At 43.1% G+C, this 20,097-nt stretch overlaps 1 protein-coding gene across 2 annotated transcripts in view; it reads right to left on the bottom strand.

Annotated features, from left to right (window-relative positions):
- Nucleotides 1–11,383: 11,383 nt before the first annotated feature.
- Nucleotides 11,384–20,097, bottom strand: part of ERI1 (exoribonuclease 1) — a 69,045-nt gene continuing 60,331 nt past the window's right edge. The window contains exon 7 of one of the 2 annotated variants that reach the window (XM_017894684.1): nt 11,384–12,556. In XM_017894684.1, coding sequence (XP_017750173.1) covers nt 12,395–12,556 — 162 coding nt within the window. In that variant the 3' untranslated portion in view covers nt 11,384–12,394. Of the gene's footprint in view, nt 12,557–13,599; nt 13,734–20,097 lie in introns of those variants that run through there. The other variant, XM_017894687.1, reaches the window with a different exon arrangement.

Below are 20,097 nucleotides of genomic sequence, written 5' to 3'. Positions count from 1 at the left end.
CAAGGTCTACACTGATGATGATTCCACACTCAGAGCTCTGAGCTGCTAGAACCCAAAGACACATCTAGAAAACAAGAGACAACGGGGAATAAGGCAGCAGCAAGGTGGAGCAGGTGAACATGAACCTGGTGAAAACCTGCTGGAAGATCAGGGCAGGGCTGCTGCACTTCACAAAGGTGTGCAGTGTGGCCTCAGGAACTGGAGAGGCGCCGGGGCCTCTCTGCCTCATCTCTTCTCGGCAGCCTGGCATATGTGCTGTTCGTGTCTCTCTCTGCTAACTGGCTCTTACTGCCAGGCTGCAAGGAGAAATGTCACTGTCACTCAGAGGGCAGACTCATCACAAGCCATCCTGTCAGGATATCACATGAACATGGACACCAGAGGCTCCTAGACACTCGCAGGGCACATCTATTCAGGCTACTTGGGTTATACAGTTGAGAAAGTAAACAGACTTTGATCTGAGGAATGCAAGTCCTTTTAAATTATCAGGCCCAGGGAGACATTAAAATGAGACAGCAATCACGTCCTACTCTTAAAACTGCTCTCTATTGCCACAAGTAGCTGTAAGGTAACTTAATCATGCCACATTGAACACTATAACCACACCCTATAGCCTAACAATGTATAGCCAATCACTAATCAATGTCATTGCTGTAAGCCAGTTCCTGACAAACAACTTTGTATCAGCCTACTCCCTGTCCCCACAACTTTTTTTTTGTCTTTAAAAATCTGCTTGTGGGCTGGGCACAGTGGCTCACACCTGTAATCACAGCACTTTGGGAGGCCAAGACTGGAGGACTGCTTGAGCCTAGGAGTTTGAGACCAGCCTGGGCAACATGGCAAAACCTTGCGTCTACAAAAAATACAAAAATTATCCAGGCCTGGTGGTGTGCGCCTGTAGTCTTAGCTACTCTGGAGGCTGAGGTGGGAGGATCATCTGAGCCTGGGGAGGTCAAGGCTGCAGTAAGCCAGGATCCACTGCACTCCAGCCTGGATGACAGTGAGACCCTGTCTCAAAAAAACAAACAAACCTGCTTGTAACAAAGATCGAATGGAATTCATATCCAAGGCTAGTTAGGGCTGAGTCTTCCCAGCAGCTGTCCTCACTTTGGCTAAACTATTCCAATTATATTTTAGGCCTCAGCTTCTTTCTTTTAGATCGACACAGTCATTTGAACTTTAGCAAGTTCCTCTTTTTTGCTAGCCCATTCTGGACACATTTTAAATGAGAGTCACAACCAACGTTTTTGCATTATTCAAAATAGCTTCAAGAAACCAGGAACCCTTCACACGTATTTGTTTCCTTCTTTAGAACAATGCATTTGTTTAGAGATAATGAAAACAGTCTATAGCTGAACTCATGTTAGTGTTTTCCAGAATCAAATGGTCACAGGAACTCAAAGCTCTTCTCCAGAGATCAGGGGTTACCCTTGCCTTCAGTGCTTCATCATCTGCTCTCAACGTCTGCTACTCCTCCCCATTGTTCCACCCTTTCATGAAAGGCCTGCTGTCAGCAATGTTCAGTAAATAGCCTTTTTTTACAAAAGCGTCATTTCTTTCTCATATTAAAATTCCATAATAAATCTTTTTTCCCCTCCCAATGAGTTTTTCTGACACCCATAAAGAATTTTCCTTTCAACGTCCTGTCTTCTTGCCTTCTCTACTCAAAGCTTTACTTGACACCTGCCTTCCAGGTAAGCCAACACCCCTTAGAGCTCATAATCTTGCCAGGTTAGTCTTTAAATTTTTTTATCCTGATAAAATCTTTGCTTACTCAGCACTAGTAGCAATTCTCTCCTCTGAGAATTGAGGTTTGCGTACTTGTTAATGAGCCCATAATGCCCCTGTGGTCTCTGTAGGACAAGGGCCCCACAAAAAAAAAATAAAGAAAAAACATAATCTTCTCTTAGAGTCTTGGTTCTCAGACTTTGAGCATGCAGCAGACACCTGGAAGGCTTTGTTCTAACAAAGTCTGCTGGACCCCACCCTGGAGTCACTGATTCAGCAGGTCTGGGTGGACCTGAGAATATGCATTTATATGTGCAGATGAAAATGACTTGGTCTCTGGCTTCTACAAGGCTGCAGTCTAATGGATAAAACCCTCTTTTGATCTGGGTAGCACTTCAGAATTTGAAAATCTGTGTCATATTTATTAGACTTAAAAAACATCCTCACAACAGTGTGAGGGGAAGCAGAGTCTGCACTTTGGGTTAAAAAACTTGAGTGTGAATTCCAGCCTTAGCAAGTATTAGCTCTATGGTTATGGTCAAGTTGCTTAAACTCTCAAAGCCTGAGTTATCTGTGAAATGGGAATACTACTCTCCCAGGTAGGTAATACTTTTGTTTGTAAAAATACTGTATGAACTAAAAAAAAAAAAAAAATGCTATACAGATACCAAATTAGATAAAAGATAGGGCGGTAGGGCAGGTGTGGTGGCTCACACTTGTATTCCCAGCATTTTGGAAAGCCGACGTGGGTGGATTGCTTGAGGTCAGGAGTTCGGGACCAGCCTGACCAACATGGTGAAACCCTGTCTCTACTAAAAATACAAAAATTAGCCAGGTGCAGTGGCGCATGCATGTAGTCCCAGCTACTCAGGAGGCGGAGGCAGGAGAATCACTTGAACCCAGGAGGTGGAGGTTGTTGCAGTGAGCCGAGATCACGCCACTGCATTCCAGCCTGGCTGACAAAGTGAGACTGTCTCAAAAGAAAAAGAAAAAAGAAAAAAAGATAGGCTGGATCAGTGTCAGAAAGACCATGAGAGTATTATGGGAACACAGGAAGAAAGCAGTGCATTCCCCTGGCATAAAGGAAGGTTGGATGGCGTTGGTGTTGGGGCTCAGAAAACAATTCCCCAAATACACTACTTTGGACTTCAAACTGAGAGTACCTGGGGAGTAGCAAATGCAGAGAAGAGCTTTCTGTAGTCCTCTCTTATCTGACTAAGGGAAGTTCCTCCAGAGGAATGCAATCATCAGGCAGGGAAGATTAACTCAGGAAAGTAGACTGAAGGTCTGACCTCTTGCTCAGAGATACTTTTACCATAGGCTACCAATGTATTCCTCTGAGGGCTGCTGCCTGAGACACTTTTTCTGCATTATAAGCAGATAAAGCAGCCTTTGTTCACAGTTTATTTCTGCCCCTCTCCCTCCCACATCTCATCACCACCACCCTCCAGGAGCCCCCAGCCCCTATTTTTTTCTGTGGAGTATAAAAGCTTCAGTCAACTGGTCCTCCTCTGAGTCACAGTTTGTGTGGCTCCTGTGCACATGCGCACATAATACGTTTGTATGCCTTTTCTCCTGTTAATCTGTCTATTGTCGGTTTCTTCCAGAGACTCAAATTATTGAACCTTCAGAAGGTAAAAGGAAAGTTCCCTTTGCCTCTACATAGGTTTCATGAAACAGGTGGAATTTTTCCTGGGCCCTAAAGGTTTTCAACAGGCAGGGAATTAAGCAGGGAAGGAATGTGGCAGGGAAATGCATGCCACATTTAAGAACTGGAGAACATGGGAAAATTATTAATCTGATGATACGGCTGAAAAAGAAGCATAAAACCACAGAAAGCTTTGAATACCAGGAAAAGGAGTTTCAGCATACTTCAGTAGGTAACGGGTAGCTAATCAACGTTTTGACCAGCAGATAAGTAACGCTGGTATGTGTATGAGGTAGATTGGAAGGGGAAGAGCACGGAGGCAGTGAAAGCTGTGAAGTCCACATTCTTTAACAGCTCTCTCTAGCTCCCCTTTGGCTTTATTCCAATCTCCCCACCTTCCACTGGCGTGGCCTTACAATAAATCCATATCTTCTAAATCATCAACTCTGCCCCAGAGAGCTCCTTCAAAGGTGGGGCAGCTCTTCTGCAGTCCTAGCCCTGCTTTCTGCAGCACTACAGGAGAACACACATCCCTGCTTCTTCCTAAAGATTCTTGGCAGCCCTCTTGTCCTCATTCAGATTTCTCTTCTTGTTAAATATGCCTGGTTTTTCAGCCATTTCTCACTGAAGTGGCTTTTCCACCATTCCAGTTAGCCTTCTCTGGATATTATGTAGTTTCTCCCATAGAAAGAGAAGCACATGGTATTATCAAAGGCACTGGATAATTTAAGCAAACAAACTCTTGATGGGCAAATAAGAACTTAATCCCCCACCCACCTCTTTTCCTTACTGGGTAAAATTGGGAGTACTTGAGAGAAAGTCAAGTTTTCAAGGCCCAAATGAGTTCTCACTTGTCTATGGTATCATTTACACATTGGCGCCTTGGTCATATTTAAATCCTTCATCTCATTCTGACTTGGGTTTGCTTTGACTTACAGAGGAACCCTAGATGTTGTGTATCTTTCCCTTAGGGAATTTTATGGATGCCAGTCCCATAATTTATACCCTCTCTTCTTTACCGTAGTTTTAGGGGACAAAACTGTGTATGCATGGCTTGCTTGTATTTTTTCCTTCAGATTTTCTTTTTTCTGGCTGGGCACAGTGGCTCACATCTGTAATCCCAACACTTTGGGAGGTAAGGTAGGAGGATCACTTGAGCCCAGGAGTTTGAGGCCAGCCTGGTCAATAAGTGAGCCCTCGTCTCTACAAAACAACAACAGCAAAAATTAGCTAGGCATGGAGGAATACACCCATAGTCCCAGCTATATGGGAGGCTGAAGCAGGAGGATCACTTGAATCCAGGAGATTGAGGCTGCAGTGAGCCATGATTGTGCCACTGCACTCCAGCCTCGTGACACAGTGAGACCCTGTCTCAAAAAACAAACAAACAAACAAACAAACAAACAAAAGAAAGAAAAGAAAAAAAAAAAAAGCCAAGTGCAGTGGCTTACTCCTGTAATCCCAACACTTTGAGAGGTTGAGGCAGGAGGATGGCTTGAGCCCAAGAGTTCAAATCTAGCCTGGGCATATGGCAAGACCTTGTCTCTATAAAAAATAATCATAAATAAAATTTTTTAAAGATTATTTTTCTCAGGCCAGGTGCGGTGGCTCACGCCTGTAAATCCCAGCACTTTGGGAGGCTGAGGCGGGCAGATCACGAGGTCAGATCGAGACCATCCTGGCTAACACGGTGATACCCCGTCTCTACTAAAAATACAAAAAATTAGCCGGGCGCGGTGGCGGCGCCTGTAGTCCCAGCTACTCAGGAGGCTGAGGCAGGAGAATGGCATGAACCCGGGAGATGGAGCTTGCAGTGAGCCGAGATCGCCACTGCACTCCAGCCTGGGCGACACAGCAAGACTCCGTCTCAGAAAAAAAAAAAAAAAAAAAAAAAAAATTATTTTTCTCTTTCACTATACTAGTTAACCCCTGGGTGATCATTACATTTTATTTCTTCAGTTCATTTTCATTTTCCCTGAGCCTGAAGGGTTAACCTGTCTGTGGTTGATGTGTGCACACCAGGGGGATTCTTTGTGGCTTTCCTAAGCCCACTGTAAGTCTCTTTGGAAGCAACAACAACAGCAACAAAATGCATGGCTAATAAATTCCCACTTCTAATAACAGGGTCAGTGCTATTCCATATAAAGACCATGTTCATAATGAAAACAAAGCATTGGAAAAAAAAAAAAGCCATGTTTAGCATGTGATATTAACCTAATGTTTACATGGAAGCTCTCAAAAGTGAATGTCTTTAGCTGTGTTATTATTGTACACAAACTCCTCAGTAATCTCTCATCAGTCTCCAAACCCTGAAAATATTTCCCAAAATGTGTCTGCCTCATTTCCTCATAGCATATAACACATGTATCCAAGGAAAACGAAGGACAGACTGGGTTTTTGCTTTGTGTGGAAACAATTTCACTTTGCTTGCAAAAGTGAAAAGGTCTGTCTGGGCTCAGCTGATAAAACAAGATGTTTTGGTTTGATAAGATTTTTCTTCTGTGTAGCTTGGTGTGGAGACATACTCAGATTCATTTAGAAAACATTTTTTATTGACTGTGACTCATTAGAAGGAATGTCATGTGCTGCCATTTCATCACCGAACAGGGAATCTTGGCCATATAGGGCCTTTGGCTCAGATAGGATTCAGGAAAGGAATAATGGGCTTCCACGGGACCAGAGGAATGCAAGTAAACACGTGGTGCCCAGCGCTCTTCTGTGTCACCTCACTGTGGTGCTGGTGGGAGCAGGCTTGCTCTTGTGACACTGAAGATTAAAACCACACCAGACCACACCAGGAGATGCTGCTTTTCCCTTAGAAGGACTGACAACCTAAGAGGACGATGTGCTCTATTAATTAAGGTTTTAGGAATTTGGAAATTTTAAAAAAGGAAATATGACAGGAAGTTCCCATATACATGCAGGCACAATAAATATAAAATACTGGCCAGGTGCGGTGGCTCACGCCTGTAATCCCAGCAACTTTGGAAGCCCAAGGTGGGAGGATCACTTGAGTCCAGGAGTTTGAGACCAGCCTGGGCAACAAAGTGAGATCTCAGCTCTACAAAAAATCAAAAAATTAGCTGGGCATAATAGTATGTACCTGTAGTCTCAGCTACTCAGGAGGCTGAGACCAGAGAATTGCTTGAGCCCAGGAGGTCAAGGCTGCCGTGAACCATGTTCTTGCCACTGCACTCCAGCCTGGGTGACAGAGGAAGACCTTGTCTCAAAATAAAACTTAAATTTAAATTTAAAATGTGGATCAGGCGCGGTGGCTCATGCCTATAATCCCAGCACTTTGGGAGGCCGAGGAGGGCAGATCACTTGAGGTCAGGAGTTAAAGTCCAGCCTGGCCAACTTGGTGAAACTTCATCTCTACTGAAAAAAAAAAAAAAAAATTAGCCAGGCATGGTGGCGAGTCCCCGTAATCCAGGCTACTTGGAAGGCTGAGGCAGGAGAATCACTTGAACCTGGGAGGCGGAGGTTGCAGTGGGCTGAGATTGCACCACTGTACTCCAGTATGGGCAACACAGCAAGACCATGTCTCAAAAACAACAAAAACGAAAAAATAACACACACAAAAAATATGGCTGGGTGCAGTGGCTTATACACCTGTAATCCCAGCACTTTGGGAGGCCAAGGCAGGAAGATTGCTTGAGCCTGGGAGTTCAAGACCAGCTTGGGCAATATAGCAAGCCCTCCGTAAAGCATAAAATTAAAAAATAAATTTAAAAAATAATAAATACAATTTTATAAAGTACAATGTTTACTTAGTAATGGTGTTTTATAAGGTGTTTCATAGGATTTGACTTTTTTTATGAAGTTAGTTGTGAATAAGTAAAAGACCCTAAACAAAAGGCGTACTGGATTCTATGTAGTTTTATGTCAGTCTTTAGAGTCCTGATTGCATAGAGAAAGATTAATTGAAATATGTTTAAGCCTATTTAAGAAATAAGAGGCTTTCTAATATCAGAAGAATATAATTATTTCATAGCAGGAGAATATAATTATTTCATACCAGAAGAATATAATTTTCAGCGACATTTTAAAATTATTTTCTCCCTCCTGCACACTGATTCAGCAACATTTTAAAAGCCCAAGTTAATGCCTCTTCAAAACAATATTTGAATATGGAACAGTTAAAATTGAACTGGAAAACCAAAAGAAAATCACCAAAATTCTACTTGTTATTTTATGAAAATCTTACTTGACTGATCTCCTTTACAATGCTTTATTTGCTAACCTGTCCATGAGTAACCTCCCTACAGACACCCCAAACTCTGCCTTCTCTCACGCTTACCTTTCTTGGAAGTATTTGGGATCATAAGTTGAGATACTTTACTAAGAGTGGACAATGCCCTTCAATAAAGACGTCTCCACTTCAATAACAAATAGTGCCTTACATCTTTGGGACGATTTGACAGATGCATGCTACTATGTGGTGGTTAAGGTACTGCCTTCTGCAAAGATAAATAACGTTGATTCACTGCGCTTCCAAAATCAAGGACCAAGCCGAAGGCATGAGGACGGGTGATAAAGTTTATGGCTGAGAAGGCAACCAAGACTGAAACTGACAGCAGAAGCCAGATGAAGGATTATGCATTTGTCCCTCGATGAGTGTGGTGAACAAACATAAAATATCCTGAAGGCCAGCAGAGTAGAAGAGGGGTGTAAATTAAAGAAAACCACAGAGCGACAATACAACGAGCAGCTAGACAACACAATGTTTCTGTACTTCAGAGGAGGCCGAAAGGTGCACGCCTGTAGGTGGAACTGAATGACGGGGTGCGAGGCTGAGGAGGTCCTCGAGGCTAAGTCAAGACCTGCAGGTCACCCGAGCACACTGGGTGCTGACGCTGACCCGAACCCTCCACTTCTCTCTCTGAGGCTGCTTCTGTCGGGAGTGGGGCGGAGGGCCACTCTGTTCCTTAGTGCAGTGGCATCGGCGGAAGGGCAGAGCACACGTCAAGATGAAGCTCTGGTGAAGAAATGATCAAAATAGTGGCAGAGTGAGATGGAGATTTACATCAAAGGGCTGATTTATGAAGGCTTCAAAGACTTAAAAAAAAAAAAAAGAAAAGGAAGAACGTAGATTAGTTGTTGCTGAGGGCTGGAGGGGACAGAGATAGAGGCGGCAGTAGACAGATCCTTCAGGTTTCTTTTGAGGTGATTAAATATTCTGAAATCGAGTGTTAAAGCTCTTCTGGAATTTGTCTAGCAGGTTATCTGGTTTTCACTGCAAAACCCCACAGTAAAAAACAGAAAGAAAAAATTATCCTAAAATTGGTTGTGGTAATGGTGGCGTATATGCTGTGAATCGGCTTTAAAATATTGGAATGTACACTTCAAACGAGTGAATTGTATGGTATGTGAATTATACATCAATAAAGCTTTTAAAATAATAATAGAAACTTTCAAGCCACTAGAAAGGAGAGTCAATGTGGTATGAAAACAAGACTCAACATACCAACCTCAGAGGGCTATGAAGTAAAGTCAAAGGTCACTGACCCCCCCAAAAGGAAAGCTATTATCAAATGCTTGGGAAAGAACTACAGGAAAACTAAATCATGGTATTCTGGTATTTCATTTCCACTCAGGAGAATTCTGCCTCTCTGTCATTTTGCGTGTGTGTATGTGTGTGACAGGGTCTTGCTCTGTCACCCAGGCTGGAATGCAATGGTGCAATCTTCGCTCACTGCAGCCTCGACCTCCCAGGTTCAAATGATCCTCCCACCTCAGCCTCCCACGTAGGCGGGCCTACAGGCATGCCCCACCACGCTTGCTAATTTTGTTTGTCTTTTGCAGAGACGAGGTCTCACTGTGTCACTCAAGCTGGTCTTGAACTCCTGGATTCAAGCAATCCTCCCACCTTGGTCTCCCAAAATGCTGGGATTAGAGGCATGAGCCACTGCACCCAGTCTTTCTCTGTCATTCTATTTCCAAAGTTGAATCACCTTGCCCTGTTGGAGCTCAAAACTAAGGGTGTGATGAGGGTGTTACCGTTTGAACTCTTTCAAGGAAGGCATCGGCCATAGAGTGAGCTGCAGGAGGACTTTTCCTGTTTCCCTGCAGAATAGGGTACCGTGTTAAAGGAGTCAATTATCCCGTCCCATCTGGAGAAAACATTCCTCAGATGAATGAACTGGAAACTGAAAATTGGAAAAGGTGATTTTATTTCTTTTGTAATTAGGACATCATTTACAAGACTTATATTTCTTGGATGTTCCCCAAATTTCTCACATAGAGCTGGCATTACTAGAAATTTAAATACTTGCTGCTTTTAATTATATTGAATTCCACTGAGGGAGCTTAAAGGTTAGGCATTTTGTGATGGGTGTGCATTCTACTTCCAAATGTAATAGCTAGAATAGAAATTCCAGAAAAGGCAAAGTAGTTAATCAAACACTGAAGCTGCTTTGAGAAATGGCTTTGTCGAGTTAACTGGTTATCATTAGATTTATCACAGTGGTTAGGAAAACTGACCTCGTATGTGTCTCTAACAATGCCATCGTCTGCTTAGAACACTGCCCTGCGTTAGACAGCTGTAAACACAAGAAGTTCCCCTCGCGAGCTCAATAACCTTAGCAACAGTTCTCTTTCCAAACAGGCCAAGAAAGATATGTTGCTTTGGGAAACTGGAAAATCAACAGACCAAAACACCCAGAAGAACTGGGTGGAGAGAAGATAGAGCCCGTTCACTGCAGTCTCTGCAGAGGAGCAGAGTGACAGCAGCCATGGGTGCCCTTGGAAGTCCCAGTCCCAGCTCCCAACCCTGCCACCCCGGGGCCTCCACCACAATTCCCCGCCCGGCCCTGCACACAAGGGCTGCAAAATGGTGAGGAGAAAGGAGATTGCAAATGAATTCATCCCCAAGTTATAAACAGGGTTCATGGAACTTTAGTAAAATCTATTTTAAAATTTTACTTTGATCTATAGACATGCGACTTGAACCAGATTCTTTCAGATGCCAAATGTTCTCTTTCTGTGTGCATTTGCAAGGATGGGCTCCACTGCTGAAGTGGGCTAACGGATCCTTATGAGCAATGAGTCCTGTGTGTGTTCATTAGGAATGTTCCGTGGATAATAAGTAGCTGGGAAATGAGTCAATCAGTTTCTTCCTTTCTGTTCCATACTAGTAGTTCTGAAGCTGCCAATGTGTCCCAAATATAACTAGGTATCTTTAGAGTCCTTTTGTTTTCTTGAGACAAGGTCTTGTTCTGTTGCCCAGGCTGGAGCTCAGTGGTGGGATCGTAGCTCACTGCAGCCTTCAACTCCTGGGCTCAAGCCATCCTCTGGTCTCAGCCTCCCAAAGGGCTAGGATTATAGCTGTGAACCACCACACCCTGCTTTACAGTACTTCGTTTTATACATATAAGTTATTTCTTTTTTATTGTTGTTTTCTTTAAGAGTCTTTTACTTTTGGTTTGGTGTTTTGTTTTTTTGGTTTTTTTCTTTGAGACAGAGTCTCACTCTGTCACCCAGGTTGGAGTGCAGTGGTGCAATCTCAGCTCACTGCAACCTCTGCCTCCCAGGTTCAAGTGATTCTCCTGCCTCAGCCTCCTGAGTAGCTGGAATGACAGGTGCCTGCCACCACACCAGGCTAATTTTGTATTTAGGAGAGACAGGGTTTCACCATGTTGGCCAGGCTAGTCTCCAACTCCTGACCTCAGGTGATCCACCCACTTCAGCCTCCCAAAGTGCTGGGATTACAGGTATGGGCAACACAGCAAGACCATGTCTCAAAAACAACAAAAACGAAAAAATAACACACACAAAAAATATGGCTGGGTGCAGTGGCTTATACACCTGTAATCCCAGCACTTTGGGAGGCCAAGGCAGGAAGATTGCTTGAGCCTGGGAGTTCAAGACCAGCTTGGGCAATATAGCAAGCCCTCCGTAAAGCATAAAAATTAAAAAATAAATTTAAAAAATAATAAATACAATTTTTATAAAGTACAATGTTTACTTAGTAATGGTGTTTTATAAGGTGTTTCATAGGATTTGACTTTTTTTATGAAGTTAGTTGTGAATAAGTAAAAGACCCTAAACAAAAGGCGTACTGGATTCTATGTAGTTTTATGTCAGTCTTTAGAGTCCTGATTGCATAGAGAAAGATTAATTGAAATATGTTTAAGCCTATTTAAGAAATAAGAGGCTTTCTAATATCAGAAGAATATAATTATTTCATAGCAGGAGAATATAATTATTTCATACCAGAAGAATATAATTTTTCAGCGACATTTTAAAATTATTTTTCTCCCTCCTGCACACTGATTCAGCAACATTTTTAAAAGCCCAAGTTAATGCCTCTTCAAAACAATATTTGAATATGGAACAGTTAAAAATTGAACTGGAAAACCAAAAGAAAAATCACCAAAATTCTACTTGTTATTTTATGAAAATCTTACTTGACTGATCTCCTTTACAATGCTTTATTTGCTAACCTGTCCATGAGTAACCTCCCTACAGACACCCCAAACTCTGCCTTCTCTCACGCTTACCTTTCTTGGAAGTATTTGGGATCATAAGTTGAGATACTTTACTAAGAGTGGACAATGCCCTTCAATAAAGACGTCTCCACTTCAATAACAAATAGTGCCTTACATCTTTGGGACGATTTGACAGATGCATGCTACTATGTGGTGGTTAAGGTACTGCCTTCTGCAAAGATAAATAACGTTGATTCACTGCGCTTCCAAAATCAAGGACCAAGCCGAAGGCATGAGGACGGGTGATAAAGTTTATGGCTGAGAAGGCAACCAAGACTGAAACTGACAGCAGAAGCCAGATGAAGGATTATGCATTTGTCCCTCGATGAGTGTGGTGAACAAACATAAAAATATCCTGAAGGCCAGCAGAGTAGAAGAGGGGTGTAAATTAAAGAAAACCACAGAGCGACAATACAACGAGCAGCTAGACAACACAATGTTTCTGTACTTCAGAGGAGGCCGAAAGGTGCACGCCTGTAGGTGGAACTGAATGACGGGGTGCGAGGCTGAGGAGGTCCTCGAGGCTAAGTCAAGACCTGCAGGTCACCCGAGCACACTGGGTGCTGACGCTGACCCGAACCCTCCACTTCTCTCTCTGAGGCTGCTTCTGTCGGGAGTGGGGCGGAGGGCCACTCTGTTCCTTAGTGCAGTGGCATCGGCGGAAGGGCAGAGCACACGTCAAGATGAAGCTCTGGTGAAGAAATGATCAAAAATAGTGGCAGAGTGAGATGGAGATTTACATCAAAGGGCTGATTTATGAAGGCTTCAAAGACTTAAAAAAAAAAAAAAAGAAAAGGAAGAACGTAGATTAGTTGTTGCTGAGGGCTGGAGGGGACAGAGATAGAGGCGGCAGTAGACAGATCCTTCAGGTTTCTTTTTGAGGTGATTAAATATTCTGAAATCGAGTGTTAAAGCTCTTCTGGAATTTGTCTAGCAGGTTATCTGGTTTTCACTGCAAAACCCCCACAGTAAAAAACAGAAAGAAAAAATTATCCTAAAATTGGTTGTGGTAATGGTGGCGTATATGCTGTGAATCGGCTTTAAAATATTGGAATGTACACTTCAAACGAGTGAATTGTATGGTATGTGAATTATACATCAATAAAGCTTTTAAAAATAATAATAGAAACTTTCAAGCCACTAGAAAGGAGAGTCAATGTGGTATGAAAACAAGACTCAACATACCAACCTCAGAGGGCTATGAAGTAAAGTCAAAGGTCACTGACCCCCCCAAAAGGAAAGCTATTATCAAATGCTTGGGAAAGAACTACAGGAAAACTAAATCATGGTATTCTGGTATTTCATTTCCACTCAGGAGAATTCTGCCTCTCTGTCATTTTGCGTGTGTGTATGTGTGTGACAGGGTCTTGCTCTGTCACCCAGGCTGGAATGCAATGGTGCAATCTTCGCTCACTGCAGCCTCGACCTCCCAGGTTCAAATGATCCTCCCACCTCAGCCTCCCACGTAGGCGGGCCTACAGGCATGCCCCACCACGCTTGCTAATTTTGTTTGTCTTTTGCAGAGACGAGGTCTCACTGTGTCACTCAAGCTGGTCTTGAACTCCTGGATTCAAGCAATCCTCCCACCTTGGTCTCCCAAAATGCTGGGATTAGAGGCATGAGCCACTGCACCCAGTCTTTCTCTGTCATTCTATTTCCAAAGTTGAATCACCTTGCCCTGTTGGAGCTCAAAAACTAAGGGTGTGATGAGGGTGTTACCGTTTGAACTCTTTCAAGGAAGGCATCGGCCATAGAGTGAGCTGCAGGAGGACTTTTCCTGTTTCCCTGCAGAATAGGGTACCGTGTTAAAGGAGTCAATTATCCCGTCCCATCTGGAGAAAACATTCCTCAGATGAATGAACTGGAAACTGAAAATTGGAAAAGGTGATTTTATTTCTTTTTGTAATTAGGACATCATTTACAAGACTTATATTTCTTGGATGTTCCCCAAATTTCTCACATAGAGCTGGCATTACTAGAAATTTAAATACTTGCTGCTTTTAATTATATTGAATTCCACTGAGGGAGCTTAAAGGTTAGGCATTTTGTGATGGGTGTGCATTCTACTTCCAAATGTAATAGCTAGAATAGAAATTCCAGAAAAGGCAAAGTAGTTAATCAAACACTGAAGCTGCTTTGAGAAATGGCTTTGTCGAGTTAACTGGTTATCATTAGATTTATCACAGTGGTTAGGAAAAACTGACCTCGTATGTGTCTCTAACAATGCCATCGTCTGCTTAGAACACTGCCCTGCGTTAGACAGCTGTAAACACAAGAAGTTCCCCTCGCGAGCTCAATAACCTTAGCAACAGTTCTCTTTCCAAACAGGCCAAGAAAGATATGTTGCTTTGGGAAACTGGAAAATCAACAGACCAAAACACCCAGAAGAACTGGGTGGAGAGAAGATAGAGCCCGTTCACTGCAGTCTCTGCAGAGGAGCAGAGTGACAGCAGCCATGGGTGCCCTTGGAAGTCCCAGTCCCAGCTCCCAACCCTGCCACCCCGGGGCCTCCACCACAATTCCCCGCCCGGCCCTGCACACAAGGGCTGCAAAAATGGTGAGGAGAAAGGAGATTGCAAATGAATTCATCCCCAAGTTATAAACAGGGTTCATGGAACTTTAGTAAAATCTATTTTAAAATTTTTACTTTGATCTATAGACATGCGACTTGAACCAGATTCTTTCAGATGCCAAATGTTCTCTTTCTGTGTGCATTTGCAAGGATGGGCTCCACTGCTGAAGTGGGCTAACGGATCCTTATGAGCAATGAGTCCTGTGTGTGTTCATTAGGAATGTTCCGTGGATAATAAGTAGCTGGGAAATGAGTCAATCAGTTTCTTCCTTTCTGTTCCATACTAGTAGTTCTGAAGCTGCCAATGTGTCCCAAATATAACTAGGTATCTTTAGAGTCCTTTTTGTTTTTCTTGAGACAAGGTCTTGTTCTGTTGCCCAGGCTGGAGCTCAGTGGTGGGATCGTAGCTCACTGCAGCCTTCAACTCCTGGGCTCAAGCCATCCTCTGGTCTCAGCCTCCCAAAGGGCTAGGATTATAGCTGTGAACCACCACACCCTGCTTTACAGTACTTCGTTTTTATACATATAAGTTATTTCTTTTTTATTGTTGTTTTTCTTTAAGAGTCTTTTTACTTTTGGTTTGGTGTTTTTGTTTTTTTGGTTTTTTTCTTTGAGACAGAGTCTCACTCTGTCACCCAGGTTGGAGTGCAGTGGTGCAATCTCAGCTCACTGCAACCTCTGCCTCCCAGGTTCAAGTGATTCTCCTGCCTCAGCCTCCTGAGTAGCTGGAATGACAGGTGCCTGCCACCACACCAGGCTAATTTTTGTATTTAGGAGAGACAGGGTTTCACCATGTTGGCCAGGCTAGTCTCCAACTCCTGACCTCAGGTGATCCACCCACTTCAGCCTCCCAAAGTGCTGGGATTACAGGTATGAGCCACCTCCACCCGGCCATAATAGTCTTTCTGAAATTAAGCAAAACTAATCAATGTTCAGAATGACTGGAGCAACTTTCTAAACCTGAAAATTACTCTGTTGACTTAAAATAGTTAAAACACTCAGGGAGGAAATAACATGTTCAATAGTATAATCATTTCCTTCTCTATGATTCTTCCTACTCCCACATTTGTAAAGTAGTACTTTACTTTTTTTATTTATCTATTTATTTAATAATTTCAACTTTTATTCCAGATTCAGCGGGTACATGTACCGGTTTGTTACATATGTATATTGCACGATGCTGAGATATGAATGGTCTTGTCACTTAGGTGGCAAGCATTAGAGTAATTTAAAAATGCTATTTGAGTGACATCATTGTCTTCTATACTCTCGTCTTGAGCAAAAGAAACCATTCTGATTGCCTAACTTGTTTATACTTCTCAAAATACTTTCATACGTGTTTGATGCCCATAACTAAGACAGGGTGATACAGTCCACTCTAATCCATCCAGCAATGCCAGGGAAGATTACCAAGGAGGTACTGATATAGCGGAATGTTACCACACCTTTTAAAAATCTGTCGGAATAACAATCTAAAACACATTGCAACAAAGAAATGTACATTAAAATATGAGTGCTTTTAAACATTTTCCTATCATACAAGGATTTTAAAACTATCATACTCAGCTTCAGAGAGGATTCAAGGGAAAAGATCCTCCTAGACATTCCTAATGGGAGAGTGAATTCTGACATTTTGGGAAGGTGATTTGAGAATATGGATCGAGATGTTCAACCCATTAACCCCACAATCCTTTTGTCCTTTTAATAAATATTAAAAGTGGCTGGTGTGGTGGCTCATGCCTGTAATCCTAGCACTTTGGGAGGCCGAGGTGGGAGGATGGCTTGAGCCCAGGAGTTTGAGACCAGCCTGGGCAACACAGCGAGACCCTCATAAAAAAGATTAGCCGAGCGTTGTGGTGCACACCTGTAGTCCCAGCTACTCGGAGGGCTGAGGCAAGAGAATTGCTTGAGCCAGGGAAGTCAAGGCTGCAGTGAGCCATGATTGCACCACTACTCCAGGCTGGGTGGCAGAGAGAGACCCTGTCTCCAAAACTAATAATAAAATTTAAAAATTTAAAAAAGCGTGCCAACCACTGTCCGGTCACTCAAGGTACGCAGGTGAACAACAAAAGCCAGCTCTCTGCTCTCAGGAAGCTTACATTCTAATGAAGAGAGAGTAAGACAATACATATGTATACAGATAAAGAAGATAAATTCAGACACAACGCATCCTAGGAAGAGAAGCAAGCATGGATGCGAGGACCCGAAAGGCAAGGGAGAAGGCTGCTTTGCTTGGTGCTCAATAAAGACCCCTGTGGCGAACGGCCAGTGCTCCCACCAATCCAGCCTCCACTCAGCATTCATAAGAGAGCCACTAGCCAGGCGCCATGGCACACACCTGTAGTTTCAGCTACTAAGGGAGGCCGAGGCAGGAGGATCACTTGAGCCCAGAGGTTCCAGCCTGCAGTGAGCTATGATCGTGCCACTGCACTGCAGCCTGGGTAACAGAATGAGATCCTGTCTCCTAAAAGAAGAGAGAAAGAAAGAGAGCCTCTACTAAAAGCAAACCCTGAAACCCAACCTACTTTCCCCAAGGGCAGGACAGCCACATGAGGTGCGAGAGAAGTTGTTGGGCGAGGTTTCCAGAAACGCTTCTTTAAATGTGAGACAGTCTCAGGTCAACTGTATATAATACTATTTTAGATATATCTGAGAAAATTTGAATTTAAAAAGAAGTTAAGGGCAAGGAGAAAAGCAATTCTGGATTAGATGTTGCTCTGAAACTACATGTTCTCTGCTTCCTCCACGTTTTTAGCCATAAAGCTTTGAGTGAAATTGTTCAAGGTTTAGTGGAAACTTCCTGCTTGGGGGAAGGAGACTGTTGAGAGAAGAATGTTATATAATATTTGTGTGTGGCCAGGTGTGGTGGTTCACGCCTGTAACCCCAGCACTTTGGGAGGCTGAGGCGGGCGGATCATGAGGTCAGGAGATCAAGACCATCCTGGCTAACACATGAAACCCGTCTCTACTAAAAAATACAAAAAATTAGCCGGGCATGGTGGTGGGCACCTGTAGTCCCAGCTATTCGGGAGGCTGAGGCAGGAGAATGGCGTTAACCCGGGAGGCGGAGCTTGCAGTGAGCAGAGATAGCACCACTGCACTCCAGCCTGGGCAACAGGGCGAGACTCTGTCTCAAACAAAAAAAAAAACTTGTGTGTATATATGTGCGTGTGTGTGTGTGTGTGTGTATTTGCAGCATAACTCTCTATGCTCATAGGTATGGGAAAACTGTAGAATAAGTGAAAGAAGCAAAATGAGGTAGAAAAACCTGCTGGGGCAGGAGTTTGTTAACTTGGAGACCTGTCCCGGTTCTGCTCAGACTAGCTGTGTAATCTTGAAATCATTCAGTTAATACCGTGGAAACCAGCTTCTTTAAAACTTGAGGAGATTGTACTGGATCATCTGTAAGGCCTTATCTATGTTATGGAAGGTCTTGTCACCTTTTTTTTTCTTTTTTTGAGACAGGGTCTCACTCTGTTGCTCAGGCTGGAGTGCAGTGGTGCGATCTTGGCTCACTGCAGCCTTGAGGTCCTGGGCTCAAGTGATCCTCTCACCTAAGTCTCCTCAGTAGCAAGGACAATAGGTGCATGCCATCATGCCCAGCTAATTTTTGCATCTTTTGTAAAGATGGGGTTTCACCATGTTGCCCAGGCTGGGTCACCTTTCTTTTTTCCCTCCTACTATTGACATTGCACACACACACACACACTCGCGCACACATAGGTTAAAAATGAAATCCCACCATGACCTTTATAATAAACAAATGCATAGAGCAGGAAAATTCCAGTCATAAAATAATGGACTCTTGATATCTAGAAAACTTAATACAGATTTCAGGCTGATACAGGAATGTGTATACAGTCTTTGAGTATAACATACTTCATGTGTATGAATGACATATCCTGTAGCTAAATCAACAATGGGGGCTTACATTTGTATAGGTCTTTAGTGTTCACAAAACAATTTTATGTCGTAACACTCGCAATTTTGGAGACTCACACAATTTTTAGAAATAGGTAGGGCAATGAGAATGATTTCCCTTTTACTGAGGCTTAGAAGCGTAAAATGGCTTGGCCAGGTTTATGCAGCAATGGGCAGCCATCAAATCTTCTCCCAGTTCATGGGCATTTATTCCCATCTGCCACATTGCAAGGCAGCTGGAATGGCTGTCACCGTTCATGGTTCCTTCACCCCTCACTCCACTGCAGCTCAGCTGAGGCCACTGAGAACATCAGAACAGCGAGGCAATGTGATCACCAACTTTCCCAAAATAGAAGCCACCACAGAGATAAACCAGCCAACTGTTTCCCTCTCAACTCACCCGCTTGTCACATTTTATTCTCTGCAGTGGGGTCTGCCAGACCTCTTATTTCTTCCTTTCTTTTAAATTTCAGGTAAGAAACTAGAATACTTAAAATGTTAAATCCCTTCCTTTAAAAACAATGACTGGTACTCATAACTGAACACTCCTTGAAAATATCCTACATCTTCACAAAGTCATGCATCTGATTCCTTTCTGCCAGTAATTTGTCACCCTCCTTCACCGTGCCCAACAACCCAAAGGCCAGGTGAACACGAAATCAAATCACTGCCAGTGTTGGCGACTTCAAAAGTCATCAGGTGTTCACCGGTTGCTCTGAAAAGCCATCTTTGCATTGTGACCATTTTATTGGCAGAGTCCTCAAACTCTTGTTTTCTTGTTATCCAACACATGGGATCATCGGGGAGCCTGCTGTGTCACAGACGTCCATCTGTGGACACTAACTCTGAGACGACCACCAACCACTTAAAGGACAAGAAGCAAGTTGTGCAGGTGGAGAAAGGGGAAGAGATGCCCCTGCTAGTGGGAATCCCAGTGAAGAAAATGGGGAGATGAGGCTGACGATGAGGAGGACAAAGAAGAGGAAGAAGGTGGGGAGGAAGGGCAGGAGGAAGAAGGTGGAGGTGAGGAAGAGGGTGGAGATGAATGAAGAAGCTAAGGCCCCTGGTGGCAAGATAAAGAAGATGGTGGTGTTGATATCGCGAAGCAGAAGATGAGGATAACCAGACAGCAGAAAAGTCAAAGAAAAAAAAGGTGGCCATGACCTATTCACCCTCCACTTCCTGTCTCAGAAACTAGACATGGTCATCTTGGAGAGAGAGGCCCAGCCACTGCAGATAGCGCCACCTGCTGGTGACACACTCTCCACCACCCGCCCAAAACCACAACTTGAGTTTGCAGCAGGAGAGGAAAAAAGAATCAAAACTTCCAAGGCCCTGCCTTTTTTTTTTTTTAAAAAAAGTAATTTTAAAAGAGAGATTTGTTAGTATTTTGAGTTTCCTTTTATATTTTGCATATATTGTCAAGAGTCCGCCATTTTTAATGATCTCAAGTGATCAAACCAGCCTCCTGAGCATCTTCTGTGCGACTTCTGACTTTACTTGTGGTGTGACCAAGTTCGTTATCACCTCAAAGGACAAAAGAAAACTCGTAGAAAGAAGCAAAAACAATTAAACAATCTTATTCTGAGCATTCCACTAACTTTTTTTGTACATGCATTTAGCTGTACTATAGATGGTTGGTTTGTATGAGACGGTTAAAAAGGCTAACGATAAAAGATGTATTTATTTATTTACTTATTTGTCTTTGAAGTTGCTTTTTTTTTTTTTTTTTTTTTTTT

The sequence above is a fragment of the Rhinopithecus bieti genome, unplaced genomic scaffold, assembly GCF_001698545.2.
Source record: "Rhinopithecus bieti isolate Rb0 unplaced genomic scaffold, ASM169854v2 scaffold_25360, whole genome shotgun sequence".
NCBI lineage: Eukaryota > Metazoa > Chordata > Mammalia > Primates > Cercopithecidae > Rhinopithecus > Rhinopithecus bieti.
Note: the sequence above shows the minus strand (reverse complement) of the source record. Positions and strands in the feature narration are given on the sequence as shown.